The sequence below is a fragment of the Coccinella septempunctata genome, chromosome 4 (genome assembly GCF_907165205.1).
Source record: "Coccinella septempunctata chromosome 4, icCocSept1.1, whole genome shotgun sequence".
Lineage (NCBI taxonomy): Eukaryota > Metazoa > Arthropoda > Insecta > Coleoptera > Coccinellidae > Coccinella > Coccinella septempunctata.
Genome location: NC_058192.1, coordinates 12,473,907 through 12,495,822, shown reverse-complemented (window position 1 = coordinate 12,495,822; position 21,916 = coordinate 12,473,907). Strand labels below are relative to the sequence as shown.

The 21,916-nt window shown below is 35.5% G+C and overlaps 4 protein-coding genes across 5 annotated transcripts; 2 read left to right on the top strand and 2 right to left on the bottom strand.

Annotated features, from left to right (window-relative positions):
- Nucleotides 1-265: 265 nt before the first annotated feature.
- On the bottom strand, nt 266-10,295 carry LOC123311241 (solute carrier family 66 member 2). 2 transcript variants are annotated; one of them, XM_044895089.1, is made up of 5 exons: nt 9,981-10,295; nt 9,789-9,925; nt 9,050-9,121; nt 3,732-3,948; nt 266-2,288 (listed from the first exon to the last, which is right to left on the bottom strand). In XM_044895089.1, the coding sequence occupies exons 1-5, from the start codon at nt 10,181-10,183 to the stop codon at nt 2,096-2,098; spliced, it is 822 nt and encodes a 273-aa protein (XP_044751024.1). In that variant the 5' UTR covers nt 10,184-10,295; the 3' UTR covers nt 266-2,095. The 2 variants fall into 2 exon arrangements, with proteins under 2 accessions (XP_044751024.1, XP_044751025.1); XM_044895090.1 differs by lacking the exon at nt 9,050-9,121 and having other exon boundaries at nt 9,981-10,294.
- A 207-nt stretch (nt 10,296-10,502) lies between these two features.
- LOC123311099 (mitochondrial import inner membrane translocase subunit Tim21) lies at nt 10,503-11,478 on the top strand. Its single transcript, XM_044894875.1, has 2 exons — nt 10,503-11,138; nt 11,192-11,478. The coding sequence occupies exons 1-2, from the start codon at nt 10,629-10,631 to the stop codon at nt 11,339-11,341; spliced, it is 660 nt and encodes a 219-aa protein (XP_044750810.1). The 5' UTR covers nt 10,503-10,628; the 3' UTR covers nt 11,342-11,478.
- Nucleotides 11,367-12,636, bottom strand: LOC123311098 (transmembrane protein 231-like). The gene is made up of 5 exons (XM_044894874.1): nt 12,438-12,636; nt 12,207-12,373; nt 12,021-12,149; nt 11,738-11,969; nt 11,367-11,630 (listed from the first exon to the last, which is right to left on the bottom strand). The coding sequence occupies exons 1-5, from the start codon at nt 12,574-12,576 to the stop codon at nt 11,374-11,376; spliced, it is 924 nt and encodes a 307-aa protein (XP_044750809.1). The 5' UTR covers nt 12,577-12,636; the 3' UTR covers nt 11,367-11,373.
- Nucleotides 12,637-13,775: 1,139 nt separating this feature from the next.
- LOC123312067 (annulin) lies at nt 13,776-19,191 on the top strand. Its single transcript, XM_044896262.1, has 6 exons — nt 13,776-14,145; nt 15,588-15,833; nt 15,928-16,362; nt 16,428-16,652; nt 17,745-18,091; nt 18,167-19,191. The coding sequence occupies exons 1-6, from the start codon at nt 14,034-14,036 to the stop codon at nt 19,067-19,069; spliced, it is 2,268 nt and encodes a 755-aa protein (XP_044752197.1). The 5' UTR covers nt 13,776-14,033; the 3' UTR covers nt 19,070-19,191.
- The last annotated feature ends 2,725 nt before the right edge of the window (nt 19,192-21,916 follow it).

Genomic DNA, 21,916 nt, shown 5'->3' with positions numbered 1-21,916 from the left:
TGATATGTTCTTAATCAGCCTGGAGGGCACCACATGGTATATTCAACTACACTGAGATTTTATCTGATCAACTCGTTTTTCATAAGGAACTTAGTTTCGAATTTGGAATTCATGGGTTCTGAAAGAACCGATGATGACGACAATCATCTTAAATTTGAAAGAAAATAATTTTAAAAATTTTGCGGTATCACTAGTATTTAGTTCGTACGAGTCCCAAAGAAAATCACTCATTTTGGAACAATAATTAAAACAAATCGATGAACCTAATTATGTACATAAATATCTACATAAAAAATAATATGGCACCAATATGATTCTAAAATTAAAATCACAATATCTTCACACCAATATAATGTGGAATAAAATCACTAACAAATGGCCCTGTATAGAGCTGCCTCGCTTGAATGAAGAAAGGATCAATAACAACTCATTATTATATCTACTAAAATGTCATTGTTGTCAGAAATTATGTGAACACTGGCAAATCAAATAAACAACAGGCATCAATGAAAAATGTAATCATGTTGCGTTATTCTTCGAAGATAAGTCTTTGTACCTAGGTTTGATCATTCAACAAATATATAAAATTAAGGAAATGAATATAAAATGAAGTTAAAATCAATCGACATCAGTAAGTTCACTTAGATAAATTCCCCATTTGGAATGCAAATATATAAGAAAAAACTGATTCAATTCTTTACACGTATTAGTAACCGCAATAAATAAATATATATACTTATGTACATAAATAAATCGATATAAACTTTTGAAATCTAATCAAATATACTCGCTCACATAAAGATCTGTGATGTTCTAGTAGAAAATATATAATATATGGATTTAAAATCATCTACATATTTATTTGTTTTCTCAACTCTCTTAACCTAAATAATGTTTAATATGAAGGCTTTTTTATACTCTATGATAACTAGAGGCATTACCAAAAAATTATGGGTAGGGATAAATATTTGGAAACCCTGTACAATTGAGAATTCTAATATTTCCTTCACAATAAACAATGAACTGGAAAATTTTCGCCCACGAGTACCAGTCTTGAGATAATATCCTGTTGAATCAAACACGAAATTCATCCTTGTATTCCACTCATAAAGAATAAAACAAAAACATGTATCATACTCTGCATCTGAACTATGAGCTAATTAAACGCGAGAGAAGGATGACGCAAATAACAAAATTATGGAGTTTTTTATCGTTTGTGATTAATATTTACACAACGAACTGAATGAGTATTTTGTTTTTTCGCCAATTATTGAACTCTTTTGAAGTATACATGGTAATCAAAATTTGACTAGGAGTTCGGCAAAGTGTATGCCAGTTATTGAAATTTTTTTCAGCATATTTGGAGGAAGGTACTTTGTTCTCTGCAGCAACCATGCAAAGTTTAATTAAAACTTCCAGTAGCTAATTGGAAGAAAACTGATTATTGAAACCAATCAACAGTAAGGGTAACTCCATTTCGTGAAGTATGAAAAGTGTATAATAAATTGCAGGTAATAAAGCTACCTTTTCAGGTACCTCGTTGAGGAAATTTTACTAATTTCCGAGACATCACTCGTGGGCATATTGCAGGCACCTATAACATGAAAAATACTTATTCTTATCTGCCCCTCTACCCTAAACGTCATAACGTACGCCTGTGTAGTGACAATTTTGCATTTGGTCTAGAATTCCTCCTGCAGGAAAAAGTCTTCCGGTTTACCCTTAACTTAAAGTTTAAACAGTCGCCGTTTTCATCCGGCTTATTTACATTATCACAATGATTAGATTCTGGATTAGCACTACCGCATTTTTTATCCGACTTGGACACACGATCCAGCTGCTGGTGAACCACGACGTCGACCACGTGAGGATGATCTTTGGTAGGACTGGCTCCTGAACAGGCTGAGTTGGTGCCGTCTTCGAGCTGGTCCTCGAGGTAGCTGGCGGAGTTCTCTTTGGAGGAGTCGTCAGCGTCCTTGTCGTCGCTGGCGCAGTTCTCGATCGATATCACGCTGTGTCTGTTGTTTTTTACGACGGCCGTTTCGTCCTTTGAGTCCTTCTTCAGCGCGTTCTCGTGTGTCCAGATGATGACTACTCAATCGCCACGATTGTGGCCCGTTCTTAAGGGATCCGAGTTGTGGCGGTAGAAGAACACCTGGAGAAGGATCAGGATGTCGACGGATACCTGAATCGTGCCGCATATGCAGAATTGTATCGGTGCGTCACGTAAGATGAAGTATAGGGTTTTGAATACGTCGCCGAACGTCCACATTACGACCATGCCGACGCTGAAAAGACATTTTGATGTCGTGAATTTCATACAGGGGCCATCTACAAGGTTCAAGGAAATATACAGTCGCAGATTCTTCGAAGGTATGCGGAAGTTTCACAAATTGTCATATTTCCAACGTTGAAAAAGGTTCTTCGACTGATTTTTATTTTTGAGGCTGTTTCCCGTATCATTTCTAACAGTTGGGCAGCCCAAGAGAGAAATTCTGGATTTACTTGAGCGTGTCAGATTAATACAAGGGGAGATACCCTATACCCTGTAGTGTACCTCTACTCTGTGTATGGATGGAATTGTCTAGGACAGCCTGTCAGAATAGTAAGAAAAAAGGATCATTGTACGTATTCGAGCGTGAGATATCCTTGGTTAATTATATGTTGAAAAGTGCACATTCTGTTAATCAGCTCGGGCTTTGCGAAAATGAGTGGGATGGCGCCAAACTTGCAAAAAAAAATGTACATTCTCGATCGCGATGGCTTTTATTCTTATTTTGAAGCTAATGATTCTAGAATAATGAAAATATAATCTGACAGTTCCAGCAAGCTGAAACAATAAAAATTGTCCATAAAGGTCACAGAAATAATTTTTTTTTATTTTCGCCTCTTCTGGGCTTAAAATCGTTTTCGCAGTCATTATGGAAGTTGTAGAGTATAACATTTTCTACAAATTTCGTCCGAAGCGATTTTTTTTACGTCCAAACGTTTTTGAGATATATGGCGATGAATATGCCTTCGACTGAGATTCTACATTGACCTTGCCCTTTTGCATACATAGCAAAGCTCCTCGCTCTCATCACTCTCTAGCTCAAAAACGGTTTAGAATAAGTAAAATTCATAATGATTACAAAAACGATTAGAGGTACACGAAGGGAGTCATTCAAAGAAAATGCATTATTATAATCTTCAAACTGATATCTTCTGCTGCATAGTGTCAGATTAATGAGTCAACACGTCTTCAACACCGAGATTAACCTGTATGAAAATCTGACATGCTCGAGTATGTACAAGTACCGATTTTTTTTGCATTTTGAAAGGACCGCTTTGACCTTGCGTTACGTCCGAATTATCAGTCTCTTAAAAAGTAGCTTCCGAGGCCTTGACCAAGTTCTTCCTGATTTCTGGCATTTCCCATCCCCTTTCCAAAGATTTGATGTTATCTCAAGCATCTAAAACCCCCAGATATAACTTCATCTTGTAAAACCTGCCTTTTCTATCGTTAAATTTGACATTCAGTTAAATAACTTTCATGCTTTCATTCACAGGATTGATGATGGAACGAAACTTCAGCACTGGTAAAGTAAGATAGCAAATGACACTCAATACTCTGCTGAATGATGCAGACTTGCTGATCGTTTCAAAATTCAGAGAAAAACTTATTGTTTTCGGGAGATAATTGTTATACTACTTTCGAAATCCAACCCTCGCAGAAACAATGCTCATCTTACCTCATCCCTTCCGTAGATTTATTGTTAAAGTTCTTCATCAGTTGAGGCGTGCCCAGCATGGCCTCAGTGAACACCGCGAGGAATCCAATGGCCTCAACGAAGACCAAATGGTCGATGAGAAAATACATCAAGACCGAAATCAAGATGGTGAACACCAGCATGCAATCTATGTACGATTGGAAGTCGGACCAATTCCAAAAATGCCGCAGCTCCAAATCTGAAACGTAAAACGTGGGAAATAACGATATGGATTGGGGGGCTCGACACCATCTAGAGACAGACCCATACATGCTTCATGACTCCCAATGACATTGATGTCTAGCAATACGTATGCAATACAATATGCTGCAGGAAAATAAACAGCCCTTTTTCCATTACTGGTAATGGATAATCTTCATCGGGCTTGTACTAGATAAAACATTTTTTAACCTACATTTGAAGTTTTCCATTACCGCAATGATCTCAAAATGATGATGTAATGTAACGTGCAGATTGTCCCAAATTCGATGTGAAGTGAGTGAAGTCTGAACAAATGGTGAAACGATTTATTGTTTTCGAGGACAAAGAGTAATGATGGAAATCTTGTCATTCCTGAAATTTCGACTCCACACTGTGATATATCCGCAGATCCCGAAATACGAGATGAAAAAGTGTCATCAGTCTCATTCTTAGATAGTACTTGGGATCACCTTCCGCACAAAAATCTAGTACCAACCAACAACGCCATCACTTGGCGAAGCCGGGAACAGTTAGTAAATTCTTGTTGAGTTTCTTTTTAATTTTTCAGGTTGGATGGATGTAAACTCGTGAGAATGAATTCACAATTGATACTACAAAACACCAGATCAGTTGCAATAGCTCATTATCGCGTATACGGATCACATAAAAAATCATACACCTACAAGAAATGAGTTTCTTGTAATTTTTTTTAATTAAGTAGTCATCAAGTGTCACTGAACCATATTGTGTGTGTGTAATATGCAAACATACACCTACCCACGTGGTATGTAGAACAATATTGAAAATTTTATTCTAAAAATTCCACGTTACCGAAACTGCAGAAATAAAATCGAAAAAAAAGTGATATAGAACAAATTTCCTCTGATTGGAATGATTAAACTAGTAGGTTTCTTTACGAATTGACGATTTTCTGATGAAAACGTTCACCTAAGGTTTCACATTTCATGGCTAATTTTCGTTAAATGAAAGACCTATTTTCATTCAGTGAAGAATTATTCCAAGGCCTATGCATGAAAATGCAAAAAAATAGTATATAATTTCTTCTAGGAATTATTTCAGATAAGTTAGAGGTTTTAGAAAAAAACGAGCCTTCCTTTGCATATCAAATCATTAATTTCAATCTACTGGATATCTCGAACATTCAAATCAATTGAGCGATTGTAATATACGCCTCTATTTCCCAATTTCAAAACAAATCAGCGCTTATCTCCGAGGGCAATGAAACTAACCATAAATAATAATCCCGCATACATGATAGTTGTGGATTATGGAAAGTTAAGCGTGAAAATGAGATGAACTCTGTAACAAAGGATCAAACATCACCGTGATCCATCATGCAAGATAGAAATTCTGATGTGGACCGCCAAAACGGAAATGATCGTTTGGTGAGTGAATAATGAGTAGTTCAGTAATGAGGGACGTGGAACTCATATTAGAGAAAAGGTACAGTAACTAGTAACATACAGAGTTCAGTCCGGACAATAAAGGAGCAGAAGGATTAGGAGTGTTCAGAAAGAATGACAGCTTGACTCATTAGTTGTGAATGAAGCCAGACCAATTACTTCGAAAACTTTGAGCTGCTTTGAATCATTACGGTTATTCACTCAAATGGTTTTCAACAGTTTCAGAACTGGGATAAACATAATATCACTTTCGATTAATAACAATCTCAATAGTGAACTATAAGAAAGCACCTGTGTACAAATATGGCGCGTTCAAGCCGAATTGAATAAATTTATACATTTCAATAATGGCGTACGAGATAAGTTCCCTGGAATGATATTCAACCCCCTCCAAGTACAACCCCTTAAATTCTCCAACAAGAAATAGCTTTAAATACATAGTAACAGTAACAAAATTAGTATGGAATAATGAAATTACGCTTTCTCTATCAACGTTAACAAAGACGATAACTTTCAGCAAGGAAATTTTTTTAGCTATTTCTATCATTTTGGATTATTTTGTAAAACGTTTCGGCTAGTATTGTCAGCCGCATTCAGGTCTTGTTAACCGAAGAAGTAATTTATTCTACACTTGATTCGGAAAAACTGCCAACTTCACAAATGGACCTTCTTTGGAGCAGCCACGTGGTGGTCTTGGTAACTTCTGATAAAAGAAGTTTAGATTTTTGTTCAGAACTCGTTTCGGTTAACGAATATCATAAATGAATCGCTACAAACGAATAATAAACTGAATTCACCTGCCGATATATCAACAATCTAAATCGAAAGCAAAACATATCAACAGAAATACAATTTCTTCGAGAAAGATTGGATGTTGACCATTGTTTTAGTCTCATTCGACCTCACAAAAGAAACACAACTCATACCACGACGAAAATGATTCAATTGATGACCCCTTCAGTCGATGTCAGTTGGCAGACATCATAGGAATACACCCAGCGACATCTGACAGGTAACAGAGGGACCAACTTAATTCACTTTCGTCGAGGTTTGAGGTATGTTGCTTGGACGAGGTCAAATAAGACCGAAACCATAGTCAGCATCTACTCTTTGTCGACAAAATGGTATTTATCCATACTTTCAGTGAGGTGGGTTGCTAGTACGATTGAGATTGTAACATATGTAACAGCCGGTGTCTGAATTGGTTTCGTAAAATAAAATTTTCGAGCTTATCCCGCCCCAAAAACAAACATTTGTATTTTTCTGATGATTTCGAGAGAATAGTTCGAAATTTTCTTCTCGAAATCGGTAGCAAATACGACAAAACTACAAGAGACCACGAAGTTTAAAACAACAAAGCTTCTTTTCGCATTTTCTCGAAGTAAGTAAGTAAGACTTACTACCGAAATCGGCATGTCTCATGCTGTGAACTATCAATTATAATATTTATGCCAAATTTCAGTTGAATATCTTGTGTGGTGTAGATAATACAAGAGAAAAACTTGAGAAAAAAATTCTAACTTTAACACCCTGTTTCTCAGAAACGAATCATTTGAGGTCCCATGTTTATGAAACATTTTGTTCCTAAAATTATTTAAGAACCTCTTCGTTTGTATCTCCAATTCAGGAACAGCCTGTATACGTATTGTTCATTTTGAAAAATCACATTTGTCAAAGTAATATTCACGCACTATCGTATAGCCAGATAACATACGAAAACTTCTGTGTGACACATTTTTTTCCATCATGCTCTTCAGCTGAATAATTCAGCCGCTCCGGTACTTTTGACTCTGTATTATGCGATACGAATATACAACGACGCTACGACGAAATTCGATAACTATCTCTCACATGTATATGCCAGTGTCATGCCATGAAAGAATAAATCGAATAGAAAATATAAACCCCGCAGTACGAAAGGCGTCATTGGTACATGATCGCGACAGAGCCAAAAGTTAAGTATGCTAAATTGAAGAGGATCCCCAAGGGTCCTCAAGTTCTCGCTCAATTCAGGTCAATAAGGGAAAAAACTGACGATGTTGTTCCCATCCCGAATCCATTGTCGGTGCCACGTACAATAATGCAGATAAATGAACACCTTTGAAGCTATTTCATAAGGGCGAATCGATCCAATGACGCAACATCCATGTGTAGAGGTGGCTTTACGGCATCAAACCGGCCAACCTGATTTCAGCAACGAATTGAACCGACAACCCCGACCTTTCCAAAAGGGGTGGATCGGGGGTGGCGATTGAACGTTGGGGATTCTACCTTTTATGTCAAGGATTTTTTCGCGAAGCCAACAGTAAGGATGGTATTTCTCATGCTACGGTTAGAGAGCACTGCCAGTTGAGCTAATGAAGGGGTGTGTAATTATTCACCTGTTACCATTGAAAGATTGTTATGAATTTCATGTTTAAATCAAACTACGAACTACAATTCCAAGTTTTTTTTAATATGAATTTCTTACCTTGATTAGTCACCAGTATTCGAGTTTTTTCTTCATCATGCAAATCAACTGAAAATCATTATTTTTAAGGGAAATAACTTTTTAAGTTTTTGAATCCTTATTTGACTGAGTAGGTTTTCGATGAAAACTCATTTTCAATTTGATAAAAGTGAAACATCAACCGTTTTTCTCCACTTTTCCAGCAATCATTTCAGTTTCGAAAGAATTACTTTCCAGCACTAGGGCGGCAAAGTGGTTTTTCCCGGAAAGATATATTTCCCGCTCCATTAAGGTAGAGTTATCATTTCGAACTGAAAGAGTTGCGTGAAAATGGATAAAAAAATGCAAGTTCATAAAAATAATGTTTCCAACTCAAGCGTAGTATTTTTGCCGCCCTCGTTAGGAAAATATATAAAAAATTCGAAAACTCGCTTTCGAAACATCAGTTTTCGCGCAATCGATCGCTTTACAAGGACTGGCCCTATGACAAAACTGCCGTTCCCATTTAACCTAAATTTCGGGAATCGATTAGTTTGGAAATTGGCAAATTTTATGATATTCCTATATCAGCGGATAAACGTTTTCTTCCGTGTGTTTGGTACCGACAATGGAAAGTAATTTGGGTTAACAATTTTGAAATATTTTTATTTTGATATTTCAGGTTGGGAAAAAATATGGAAATTTTACTGGAGAAAGTTTAAAAGCTAATTCTGGAAAAGAATATCTGATGGCGCATATACTCATGTTAATCATTCTTATGCTCATTGAATTGCCAAGATGTTTGCAGATTGTATTGTATTGTAACCACTAAAGCTGAATTGAGTCAGAAGCGAATGACCGTCACAAAATACCGAATGCTGTAATGTATTCGAATTACGATAAAATAAATATTTAACGACGACATAACTGCAGAATAAATCTTGATAAGAATATTGACCTAGTCCAACAGCCGCACTTTCTTGTAGTATGAATGTTGGAAATAAAAAATTCGTTTGATGACTAAATAAAATTGAAGCAACTTATTGTAAGTTTGAAAATATGGTAATTTTGTCATTATGAAATAACACTGTTTCACAATTCTCTTCCGAGCGACCTTTTCAATCAAATTAGCTTCTGAACCTTTCAAAAAATATTACTTGATACAAATGGCAATGCTCTCGTAAAAACGTTCCCAAGATGCGTTAGTGAAATAAAAGGAAAATAAGCATCGCTAGCTTGCAAATTACCACAAATAGTTCGAGATGTTCTTGGCGCTTTAGTCTGTAGCTGCATGAAACGAGCTACTTCCCCTGGTTTGGCTGCCAAAAGACAAAATACAAATGAGGAGCTGAACAAACATCTAAGGATTTCAGAAACATCACATTCAAATAATGCAACAGAAAAATATTGCGACGAGAAGACAGATAAAAAAATCAAGCATATTTAACACCAAATAAATAAATATGCATAAAAAATATCAAATAATTCAATATTTTCTTTGAAGAGAAATATGTTTTTGGGAGTTAAACACTTAATTTTCCGGCAACTTGAAATATTATTATATGATTAAAAATATAACATGTATTCATTTCTTGAAATCGAAAATACTGATATAAATAAATGCTGATTAATTCAATTATTAAATTTTTCTCATGAGTTAACATAAACACTGGTATTGTTTATATTCAGTAATTCTTGATTTGAATGAATTTATCACTTAATTGAATGAGTATTCAATATAATCAACAGTTAAATACACAGTAATTACCCAATGGGATCTATTATTGGGATCCTCTATTTGAGTATAACAGTGATAACAAATGGCTCAAGGAAATAGATAAAATTATCTCAGAAATGATAGAAGTTTTAATAGTATTGAGTGCTATGACAATACAATTCTTCAACTCATTATATAAAAGAATAAGATTGATTACCAACAATAAGGAAAAGTACGAGATTTAAGTTGGGATGATTCTTATTACTCACCTGTGAATATTCGCTGCCTTGCTTGCACCAACTGATTCCTGTTTCTCACCCTAACACATAGGTGAATCATTGAAAACATTGCTAAATTCATTATAACACTCTGTATGAGTAAAGGATACTCAAAATGTTTTCCAAACCTGAGAAAACGAATTAATTCACAAAAAATTAATTCAACGATTAGAACTCACTCACCAAAACATTATCCTTAGTGTATTTGCTATGAGGAGGGCCAAACATACTAGTAATGAAAACCCCTCTGTATCTTGAGTTCTTTTAATTTGCCTGTATTGCGGAATATAGGGAACGACACCTCCCACAATTATTGCTCCCGCACTAACCCAACCAACTACATGACCCACAGTTAATGATAATTCATCAGATATAACCCAATCCATCTTTATTTTGCTTAGGCACAACTTTTCACCCTAAGAACTCAATTCATACTTTAAGACTTGGCTCGGTTCTTCTCCCATCCATAATCAACCTAGACGTCAAAATTAGTCTAACCTACAAATTTATGAATGACGTTCAGCTGTGGGGAAACAAAGAAGATATCTTTTTCTACTTCAATGGCCTCAGCATAGCCGACGTCAAATATATGAAACTATTTCAGCACAAATATCGTTTCCCAAAAAAAAAAATAATAATTTTGTCCAGTTTCATTTCATTAAAAAATAATCGTTTTCTTTGTTTGTATCAAAGAGGTTAATCTTTGGTTGTATGTTGACAACTACAAGTAGGGTTAGGTTTTTCAAATAATTTTAAATTTAAGGATAAAGAATTTTTCTAATGATTAGGAAAGAAATAATTTATTGAAAATCAGGTAACAGCAACTAGAATATGTTTGCTAGAATAACTTTAAATGCTATAAGGAATAAGCCGAAGATAAGATCATGGGGTATATTAGATCAACACTTTTGTCGCAGAGATAAGAGCGATAAACATAGCTCCATAGTGAAAGCGGCTGATTCAGGTTCAGAAATTGGGGTTGATGTGAAGCCTTTAGGTGAAAAAGTTAGAGAAACCACTAAGACTGCTTCGTACATGGGAGTTATTTTGTTGGGTGTAGCTGTAACTGGTTCTTTATTTTATGCTGTCTTTAGCGAGTTATTTTCAAGTAAAAGTCCGAACAATGTATATACAAATGCAGTGAAGAAATGTTTGTCAGACACAAGAGTAGAAGATAAGTTAGGGTATCCAATTGCTGCTTATGGTGAAGAAACAAGAAGAGGGAGACGTCAGCATCCTACACATGTTGTATATAAACGTAATGGAAAACAGTGTATTCGAATGAAGTTCTATTTGAAGGGATCAGCTCACAAAGGAACTGTCCAATTGGAAATGGTAGAAGTAAGTGAAATTGGCCTATAAGTGATCAAATTCACTTAAATCTGTGTTTTCAGGATGATTCTGGAAAGTATGAATATCGATACCTTTTTGTTCAAGTAGAAGACCTCTTTCAGACAACTATTATCCTTGAGGATAATCGCAATAAGCACGAACACATTTCAAAGGAAGGCCTCACTTTGAATTTCAATGAATTGATTAAATGAGGAAGAGATTCAAACTAGTAAAATGTTATTTTTCAGTCTATTTTATTCGGTTTCTTTTCATAATACAAAACTAGACGATTTTCAAAGATATAATTCATGATTTTTTTGGCTATGCATTGGATTACTATATATATTACGTAATATTGGACCCAAGCCCACTTTATTATTTGCAGAAAATGAGGATCATAGTAAAACTGCTGTTCATTGAATTTGATCTTTAGATTGAGCATGAAATGATTTTTATCCTTCGATTCTTGAATCACCAACATATTTGAAACTGTTGTTGTTACTGAAAAAAGAAATAAAATGTTCTGAAGCAAAAAATTTGTTGTTTTTTCTACTGTAGAAGGAGAATAAAATGCACTTAAAACACTTTTAAATGATATTTTTACTCACTGTTTTTTCGCTTCTGGTTCTGAATTATATTCTCAATTTTAAAATTCTTCAGAATATGCTCTTCTTTCACTGAGGAGTAATTGAAAGCTGTATTGATCTTTTTACTGGAACATTGTAAAGGATAGAATTGTTCCACATTCAAATTTCCTACTAGTGTTAAATTGGAAAACATTTTTGGCATTTGCTGCTGCAGAATAATGTCTGATATCATTTCCAAAGGACATGAAGGTGTCTGAAATAAAATGTTTGAGAAGGGATACCTCAAATAATTGAATAGTTTTACATGTAATTTAAGATAGAGAGGAAGCATCAGTGTGAAGGAAAATATTTCCATATTCCCTGGAAGGTTTATCTTTAACCCTAGAAATAATTCGTCAATTATTTTATCATTGTTATAATCTATTTCTCGAACCTGTAAAAAATCCTTTTAGATAACAAATATAATAATATATTAAGAGTATATATCTACTTTTATTTGTGAACATGATGAAAAGCTTTTGAAATATTTCATCAATTCTGGATAAGAACTGCAAACTATAGGAAGAGTTATGTTATTTGTTGAAGCTGCAAATATGTATTTTCCTTGAAATCTTACATCTGGAAATTCATAAAAGATGTCTCGTTTCATCCAAAAGCCTGAAAGTTTGATGTAAAATTATTCAAATTGATGATAATTTCATTTTGTTGATGTTGATCACACCTTTGCTTTGGTAAGCTAAAATAAAAGGAAGAATTATAGACAAAGCAGTTGTTGTGATGAAAATTAATGTTCCTTTCGACAGAAGGCGAACTTTATATTTCGTTTTTATGCACTTTGTGTAGACTTGTATCAAAACCATAATAGGAAGATAAATAGTAAATTATTCTACCTTAGAGAATATTTTGAAATTTGGGTGTATGTACGTAGGTTGTCATGACAACAGAATTAGTGCCATCTAGGTATGGAAGTAATAAGTCTTTGGTCCGGTTGGTCCTTCAGTTCGGGCATTATAAATTTGTAGAAAAACAACTGGACAGAAACCATCTAGCTGTTATCTACATCTACACGTTATTATCTATCATTTACCCCAGGAATTTAGAAAGAATGGTGCATTACTATTTTTAGAGATTTATCCTGATTTTCGCAGTTATCCGTCCGTATTAAAAACCGTTTTGTATATTTTTAAATTCTCTACTGAAGCTATATTAACTTTGATACAATTCTTTAAAATATATTTTTTTTTAAATAAAAAAGTTTTAATACACCAGGTACAATGACTTATCGTTATCGTTATCTCAATGAGAACGTCTGGTTTAATTATTGAATAAAGAATTACTTTTATTCAAAGGGTTGATAAACCACAGCCATATTCAAAGTACTATAGACGGCTGTGGTTGAAACCACGAGCTTCTTATCGAACTTCTCCAGCTATATAAGTCAACATTATGCAGTCATCAATTATGAGCGGTGTTATTCATCACACCTAATTCCTTCATACGAGCAATACAGGAGTGATAAGAATTTGTATTAATCAGAGGCATCATTCAATTAACCGGAGAGTTCAAAAACAGAATGAATCATTCAGAACACCTCACATCAGTCTCAAAGTAGAAGCAACCGCCACAGAATCTACTACGTAATGACGCTGTTTGTGCAATCATCAGGACTGTACTTCGAATATTTATCGACGAATAAGAACTTTAATTGTAAAATACTTTATTCATTGCCCATCTAGCACACTACCTATATTGGATTGAGAAAGTACTCAGAAAGTTTTTTGAGGTCTTGGATCTCGTCACCTACTAGATGGCGAGCATTTTTCTGCAAACGAGCGAATACCGTTGATATAAATTTTGTGCCTTACTTTTTACTAACTCTGTATTCGAGAAATGTTTACCCCTTCTAGTGCTATCGGGTAAAAACAGATAAGATTGTTGTTGTTGGTAGGGAGAGTGTTTAACAAGAAATGGACGTAACTTCTTATAATTTTTCATGTGGAAATCTCTCGCTACGGAGCTGTCCAACGCGACCTCTCTCTCCTCCCAAGCAATATCCCATAGCTGGACCAGGTCGGAGATTAGCAGAGTCGCAACCACAACAATCCACACCCGCCACAAATTAGTGGGCTTCGACTGAGCCTATTCTCAATGAAAATGAAATTTCACGATTGAACATCGCTACTGGCAATAATTATTTGGTCATCAAACCTGATATATCTCGGGTTTTCGCTAGCGGAGACTGGGTTAAGGTCGCAAGTGGTCGGTAGTTTGTTTTGGAGCACCGCGTCTTTTTTTTTTTTCAATTTGGTGCGTGAAAATGGGGAGAGCGGATTCGGTGAACAGATGCAGTTGGTGTTCGGGTTTCAGAGCCAGATTCTGGACCGATAGGGATTCCCCATCAAACCCATGGCCAAAGCCACAAGGAGCAGGTGGGTTCGATTGAAGTAAAATATAAAAATAGCTGATGTTTACTTTATGGGATACCTACATTGTTGAGAAACGATTATAAATAAAAACAGATATCTGACGAATGTCCATTTCCATTTTCCACATGTCTTATTTTCAACGATTTCACAAAGTTTCATCTTTAAAATAGAATAAGCCTTGGAAAAGGAGAAATTTGTCTCCGAAACATCGGCGAGTTTTGAAATGAAGATTTGAAAGGAATATAATTGTCCAAATTCCCGCAATCACTGTTCTAATTAATAATAGATAGATATAATATTCGAGTGTCTAAAAATCATGTTATTTCAAAAATACCTTTATTGGTTGCAGTATAGATGCAGAATGTGACATTGAAAACGAAACAGCGGAGGTCGGCAGAACCGTATTATACAGGGTGTTAGTGATAAGTGCGACAAACTTCAGGTGGTGATTCTGCATGAAAAAATAATGTCATTATGCTATATAACTTTTTTCCGCAAATGCTTCGTTTTCTGTGATACGGGGTGTTAAAGTTTTATTTAAAAAGTGACTATTTACTTGAAACCGGTCGAGATATGCGAATGAAATTTGGTGGGTTTCATGAGGTAGTTATTAGGTACGCATTTTCTGACATACAATTAGGAATTTTATGTTCATCATTGGCGCGTATACGGGTAATGATCTCAATTTTTCTTGAGAAAAAAATGGTACTCTTCTGAGATATTTCAAACTAACAATCATATTTGAATTCTTCTTTTAATTCGTGACAAAAAATCTCTTCACCTTCTTTTTTCGTATGTGGCGCCGTCTTTATGCAAAAAAAAACATCTTAACGCGTATCTTTCATTTCTTTAATACATTATCAAAAACTATCCAATACAATAATATTAAACCAGAACATTAACAGAAAATAACATAACAATAACGTTATACTCGTATATAGCATAATGTCATTATTTTTCATGCAGAATCCTGAAGTTTGTCGCACTTATTCACTAACACTCTGTATAAAAACGCTCGGACACGTCGATTTTTGATTCCAAGGCGATAACTTTTACAATCAAATTCGAAACCGTATCGCTTCAACCTTACTACCCAAATCCCTATATTTTGAATAGAGAATGATGTAAGTGATACCTTATCTGCCTTTCTATTCTGAGTTTTGAGAAGTATTTATGTTTTTCATTCCATATTCCATCCAACCGTTTTTGAGATGAACATTGAATGAATTCATTTCTTGAAATTTCATGAAAATTCATGTAGACGTTGAAGAGTTATGCCGATTGAAAGTTTTGGATAAAATATAGGTACATAAAACATTGTGTAGATATCTTTCAAACGAATATAGTTAGACTATTTCGAAGACTGATTCAGACCCCCCAAAATGTCCTGCATCTACGAGGAATGTATGTATAAGAAAAAGATGAATAATCCGGATATGTTTTAGATGAAACTGACAGAGCTGCTCTCTCAGAGGAACCACCTAAAGAAGATATTCTCATCGTGAGAGAAATCGATCCATGCTTAGAGGAAAATGGGATCAACCATTACACCGACAAATATGACCTCATGAGAAGGAAAGTTGAACCTAAATTGGTGGTGCGAAGAGGACAATCCTTCAAATTGATCTTGAAACTGAGCAGAAAATATGACCATGAAAGAGATGGGATTTCATTCATATTCACTGCTGATGGTAAGATCTATGACTCTTTCCTGATATGTTAGAACTATTTTCAGTGTTATCAATGTACCAAGAATATTTCTACCATCCTCTTCTTTTTCAATAGATGAAGACAAGAATAGCTACGGACAAAAAACCTTAATAGCTGCTCCACTTCTGAGGAAAGCCGACAAGTCTTTCATATGGAACGCCGTGGTAGAGCACGAAGGTGAATCCTCTGTCTCTGTGAACATCTTCACGGATCCAGAAGCAGCCGTTGGAAGGTGGAAGTTAGACGTGGATACTAAAATCATAGACGGAGGAGCATATTGCTACAGTTGGGAGAAGGAAATATACATGCTATTCAATCCTTGGTGCAAAAAGGATAGGGTTTATTTAAGTTCGGAGGAGTGGAGAACTGAAGCCGTATTGAACGATACTGGAATAATTTGGAGGGGTACTTTCAACCGGATGAAACCGGTGATTTGGAAATACGATCAGTTCGACACCAACATCCTTGATTGTTCTTTATATGTCTTGCACGAGGTAGGACTGGTAAGAGGTAGGAAAAATCAACTCTGTTTTATCCTCTTTTATCCTCACCTACGATGTTTTTTCTTATTCAAGGTGCGAAGAGGTCTGATCCAGTGAAGGTGGCCAGAGCTTTGGCAGCAGCTGTCAACTCGGCAGATGATGATGGAGTCATCATGGGGAATTGGAGTGAAGACTTCAGCGGTGGAACATCACCAACCAAGTGGATCGGCAGTAAAGAAATCCTCAGGAAGTATTATAAGAAGAAGAAGCCAGTTAAATTCGGGCAGTGTTGGGTTTTCTCCGGAGTTCTGACCACAAGTAAGTGAGCAGTTTTTACAAGAACAACAAGATGCGGTAGAAATTATTTGATTAAATTAGGCAGAAATGAAATCAACTAGGGTTACAGCTGATCAAAATTTGATTCACAGATATTATTAGGTATTTAGGTTGTCTGGAAAACACTTTCGTGGCATTTGAAAGATAAAATCTGTGAGATTTTGAGTAAATTGCACATGTGACATATAGGGGATAAATAGTGTACAGAAATTGTCACATAGTTGGGAGATTTTACGGTATATTCCAATGAATTCAAATCTCAGAGTAAAATAAGACATTCCTATTGAGTTGAAATGATTGAATAGAAGGCGTAGGTTTATGCATAAATGTAACGTTCATAATGATATATATTATGCAAGCTTTTATGGCTTCTTGAATCATTCATACTTGAGATAACTCATAGAAAAGTAGCATATTACAGAGCACTGCATGAACATCGCATGAAGTATCTCGAAAACCTTCATCATTTGTATGGAACAGACGCCTATATTCATAATGAGTCATCCATATAAATGGAAAATTCTATAGATAGATGCAGAAAATAAAGGACATTTCGTCCTTGATTCACCAAAATCGATTGGTTTGAAGTTATAGGCCGTTAAAAATAATGATAACTAGACCGTTTCGCTAGAAACCAATCAACAAAGTATTCTCTGCTCGTTTATTACACTTGAATTGCTTTGTTGTGTTACATGAATTCTTTGATAAGCAAATTCGTTTTTAGATCATAAAGAATTTTATGCAATCTGTACTGGTGGAGAATGAAAGAAAAGGAGCTTCTTAAATTCTGATATCCATTCATCTCAAAAGAATCACAATCATCCAATTTTGAATAATTCACTTCAAAGTGGAGTAGTGATGAGTCAGAATATTTCAGATTGTTCTGTCCAAAAATAAATTTTATTCAATTCACCTCTAATAAATATATGGACCCGCACAATGTAATATTTTTTCAATATTGAAATAATACCTTCTGAAATAGGTAGAATCAACCTTAAATTTTTCGTAACTATTTCCACTCTGCATAAAAATGCGATATTGGAAAAAAACTTTGTAGCATACATTTTCCTTCAGTTTGTAGAGCCCTTGGTTTGCCAACCAGGACAGTCACCAACTATTCTTCTGCACACGACACTCAAGGATCCCTCACTGTGGACTACTTCTTGAATCAAGATGGCGACATGGTTGAAGACCTTAATTCCGATTCCGTCTGGACCTTTCATGTTTGGAACGAAGTGTGGATGTGCAGATCAGATGTGGACGAGAAGTTCGACGGCTGGCAAGTCATAGATGCAACTCCACAGGAGCAAAGCGAGGACATTTACCAAGTGGGACCAGCATCCGTTGGTGCCATCAAGCATGGCGATGTTCTGAAGCCGTATGACAATGGTTTTGTTTTTGCAGAAGTGAATGCAGATAAGGTAAAAAAAGTGCATGAAACCAAACTTTGTGCCTATGGAATTTAGTCTTAGGATACCAATTTTAATTTTTTTCAGGTGTATTGGCGATATACTGGTCCAAATAAACCTTTGAAACTGCTTCGAAAAGATACGCAATCCATTGGTAAGCTTATTTGTACCAAAGCTCCTGGTGTTTTCGAGATGCTGGATATAACCTACATTTACAAACACCCAGAAAAGACTTTCAAAGAACGCCACACCATGCTGAAAGCTTTGCAGCAATCTCGTAACATATTCGCCAGATATTACCTCAACGAAGATTTCAACGATATACATTTCGATTTCCTCCTCAAGGATGATATAAAGATAGGAGAACCCTTCAGTGTGAATCTCGTGATGACCAACAGAAACGAAACCAAAGATTACAAAGTCAGAGTATTATTAAGGGTAGATGTCACGGATTATACTGGAAGTATTGGAGAAATAGTTCAAAGGAGAAATTTCGACGTGAATGTCAAAGCCAAGTCATTACACGAGGTGTCTTTGGAGGTGAATTACCAACAATACGCAAAGAAGTTGATGGATCAAGCTACATTCAAAATATTGTGTTTTGCGAATGTTGAAGACACTAACTTTGAGTATTACGCTGAAGATGATTTCAGAGTTAGGAAACCCGATGTCAAATTCTCCATTCCTGAGAAGATAATCGAAGGAAAGGAGGCGACAGTAGTGGTTTTCTTGGAGAATTCTTTGCCAGTGCCATTAAAGAAGGGGGAATTCACAGTTGAAGCACCTGGGCTCAATAGGCCTGTCAGAATAAAGGTTAAATCGGCAGTAGCTCCAGGTGAGAAAGCTGTGGGGGAATTCAAGTTCACTCCTTCGAGGAGTGGTGTATACAGTATTGCTGCCAAATTCGTTTGCAGAGAGATGGACGATTGCGATGGGTATAAGGTCATTAAAGTGCAATATTCCCCAGTGGACATTAATGTTACAGGATAAAAGATAATACTACATCTTATTTTTTTATTTAAATACTGCCATTCTATGTAAACTCGATTTTTTTTTAATTCTTATTCATGTTCGACTGATGTTATTTGATTTTATTAATAAATTTCACTAAATTAACGATTATTTCGGAAATTACCTTCCCTTTTTCGAAATTTTTCTGTTGTGAATGCGAAATCAGAAGTTTGCAGGACTCTCAATCGATCAACAACTGCTCCCTCATATTTATAAGGAAAGCTAGGTTGATTTTCTTGGATTCATTTGTAATAATTGATTCAAATTTTGAAGTGGCCATCTATTGAACACTATACTGAACTGTACACTCATGAACAAAATTCTTGATACTTATCAACTTGAGCAGAAATCTGTCAAAGCACCGATAGAAAATATTATGTTTGCCTTATAGCTCATAGATGACGCTACATGTTTTAAAACTAAATTTCACATGATTCCTTCGAAAGTTTCCAAAAATTTGTACCACAATGTGAAAAGCAAGTGAAGGTGAAACTTTTACGCTCTTGTTCGAATTTATACCTATTTATTTAGGTACTGTACTCGCTAAAGCTGCTTTGTTATTAATTTCCTAATTCCTATATTTCCAAACATGCGGATACAGAGAAAGGGTGTTTCACGCAAAGTGTCCGCTAGATGTATGCAAATATCCGAATGAGGTTTTTTCTGAAAATATGTGTATCCTAATGAGTGGCCGGAAGCTATTGCACTAAAATGGACACCCTTATATTTTATATCTTTTTTGCATAAAATTTTAACTACGGTTTATTTCAACTTCCCCACACCAAAACCTCAAGCTTCTGGAGATATTTAATTCATTCGCCTCACATTTGATTTAACAATATAGTCTTCAATGAATTATTAGATATAATTTCTCAACAATATTCAGATTTAGATATTGACTGTAAAACATTGTTTGATAGAGGTTTGGAAAATTCTGCATCTCATCTAATGATCTATTAAAACTGAACTTTTTCATTTTAGAGTCAATTTTCAGCTTTACCGATAAACATTCTGATCAACTTAAACATTAATTTGAGTGCATTGTATGAGGTAGTAGAAATTATATCAATTCATTCGAGACTACATATCTTCACGTCAAAACTGTGCTAAATCCTTTAAGATCCTTGTAATTTAAGGGAAAGGAAGTTCAAATAAACAGTATGGTTGAAATTTTCTGTAGAATCGGAATATGTATTAAGATAAAGGGTTTCCCATGTCAAATAAATGAGGTCCCGGTATGGAAGTATAGTCTTCATGTGGACATTTTGCCTTAAGCAACCTGTACAAGGCAATTAGAATCAGTAATGCTATAGTCTATAGTAGTGTAGTAGGTACTTGTAAGATAACGTTTGGAAGGTTCCTCTGAACTTAAGCATTCAATCAAAATCAATTTCATAATATAAGGAGTTGGTATATTCATTCATTTCTTTTCCTTCTAAAATATGTAGTTCACATGGTAGCTTAAAACTGATTATCTCTGCGAGATTCCGTGAAATCGCTCAGAGCCAATAATTCCGCCAGTTTCTCACACGTCTTTTTTCGCCTCAATGCCACTCAGGCTTAGACCTGCAGGTATCAGTTATCAAGATGACAAAAAACTATAACGGACGTCCCATTATATACGGATTCGCTGAGAACATCAGAAGGCAGCTCCAGAGATGATACGTCTGGGTATATTAAGAAGATAGGGGGCGTAGATGGAAAACAAGAGAAGGTGCGAGCGGCTCCGGTATAATTACAGGGCTTGCTGCGATATGATGAATTAGTTGTTGTCCCTCAGTTCTCAAATCACGCATTGAGGATTCAGAACCGCACTGGGTTTTTATGCTTAGTGGTAATGATAGAGTGTCTGTGTAAAAGTATGGATGATTCGATGTTTGTGTATCTGTCATGTATTATTGGCTTATGAAATGGGCGAAAGAAAAAAATCTGGCGTTCTTGAGGTTTCTCACCAAGATGCGTCCTGTTTTTTCGCCATATGTTGATATACCACTGGTATATGAAAAAAATCGGTTGATGATATTTATTAACGTTTTGTCTAGGTTCGTTGGTGTTCTTGGAAGTAGAAAAGATTAGGAGAAACTTTTTTCATGGGCAAAAAGTTGGGTCGAGTTTCACCTTCGAGATGTTTTTCAGCTAACTGCATCTATGTTTTTTCAGGACGAACAGGACGCACCAGGATCAAAATATTCTACAATAATTTGAGAATACATTACCGTATCAAATAATCATGAAGGTTTCTTTTCCATAGCGATAACATTTTGTCTTATATATACACTTTATCGCAATATTCTCATTAATACCTTGAGTTATAAATGTGAGTAGGTACCTGATTATTTTTTTCTATGAACGATTTTGTATTTTTACTTATTATTAGGTTAAGTGTGGTTAACCTGCCTGAAATAGCAACAGTAAGCAAGACTTCTTCAGAACTACAGCATAGTAGAGAAATGAATAAAATGAAGATGCCTCCACCTTTGGAAGTCTGTAGGTCTGTAAAAAGTTCCTTCTACTACAAACACCATAAAATCAAGGTTTGATATTCAGTGGAATCTCCCCTAGCTCTTACTCTAGTCGGCATTGTTTCAATGAGGTTATCAATGAAAGTTTGAGGAATTTTTTTGCCAAATGTCCTTCAAAGCATTGACGAGTTATTGAAATGTCCGCGATGGGTCAGATAAGCGGTGTCATTGTTGTGACATTGCAGACCAAACATGTTCAATACAATTTTGGTCTGGAGAGGTAGCGGGCCATTCTATTCAGTTACTGTTCGGCTTTATCGTGAACCACCACCGAAAAGAGTCGTTAGCGTCAATAAATGTTTAT

What these genes read in the sequence shown, in the direction of transcription:
- LOC123311241 (XM_044895089.1), bottom strand. Translation starts at nt 10,183, where the DNA reads ATGGATTGGGTTATATCTGATGAATTATCATTAACTGTGGGTCATGTA. An exon ending in ACACTAAGGATAATGTTTTG is followed by an intron (nt 9,926 to 9,980) that starts GTGAGTGAGTTC and finishes TCGTTTTCTCAG; the next exon opens with GTTTGGAAAACATTTTGAGT. An exon ending in AACATCTCGAACTATTTGTG is followed by an intron (nt 3,949 to 9,049) that starts GTAATTTGCAAG and finishes TTTACGTTTCAG; the next exon opens with ATTTGGAGCTGCGGCATTTT.
- LOC123312067 (XM_044896262.1), top strand. Translation starts at nt 14,034, where the DNA reads ATGGGGAGAGCGGATTCGGTGAACAGATGCAGTTGGTGTTCGGGTTTC. An exon ending in GCCAAAGCCACAAGGAGCAG is followed by an intron (nt 14,146 to 15,587) that starts GTGGGTTCGATT and finishes GATATGTTTTAG; the next exon opens with ATGAAACTGACAGAGCTGCT. An exon ending in ATTCATATTCACTGCTGATG is followed by an intron (nt 15,834 to 15,927) that starts GTAAGATCTATG and finishes CTTTTTCAATAG; the next exon opens with ATGAAGACAAGAATAGCTAC.
- LOC123311099 (XM_044894875.1), top strand. Translation starts at nt 10,629, where the DNA reads ATGTTTGCTAGAATAACTTTAAATGCTATAAGGAATAAGCCGAAGATA. An exon ending in TCCAATTGGAAATGGTAGAA is followed by an intron (nt 11,139 to 11,191) that starts GTAAGTGAAATT and finishes CTGTGTTTTCAG; the next exon opens with GATGATTCTGGAAAGTATGA.
- LOC123311098 (XM_044894874.1), bottom strand. Translation starts at nt 12,576, where the DNA reads ATGGTTTTGATACAAGTCTACACAAAGTGCATAAAAACGAAATATAAA. An exon ending in CATCATGTTCACAAATAAAA is followed by an intron (nt 12,150 to 12,206) that starts GTAGATATATAC and finishes GATTTTTTACAG; the next exon opens with GTTCGAGAAATAGATTATAA. An exon ending in CTCTCTATCTTAAATTACAT is followed by an intron (nt 11,970 to 12,020) that starts GTAAAACTATTC and finishes ATTTTATTTCAG; the next exon opens with ACACCTTCATGTCCTTTGGA.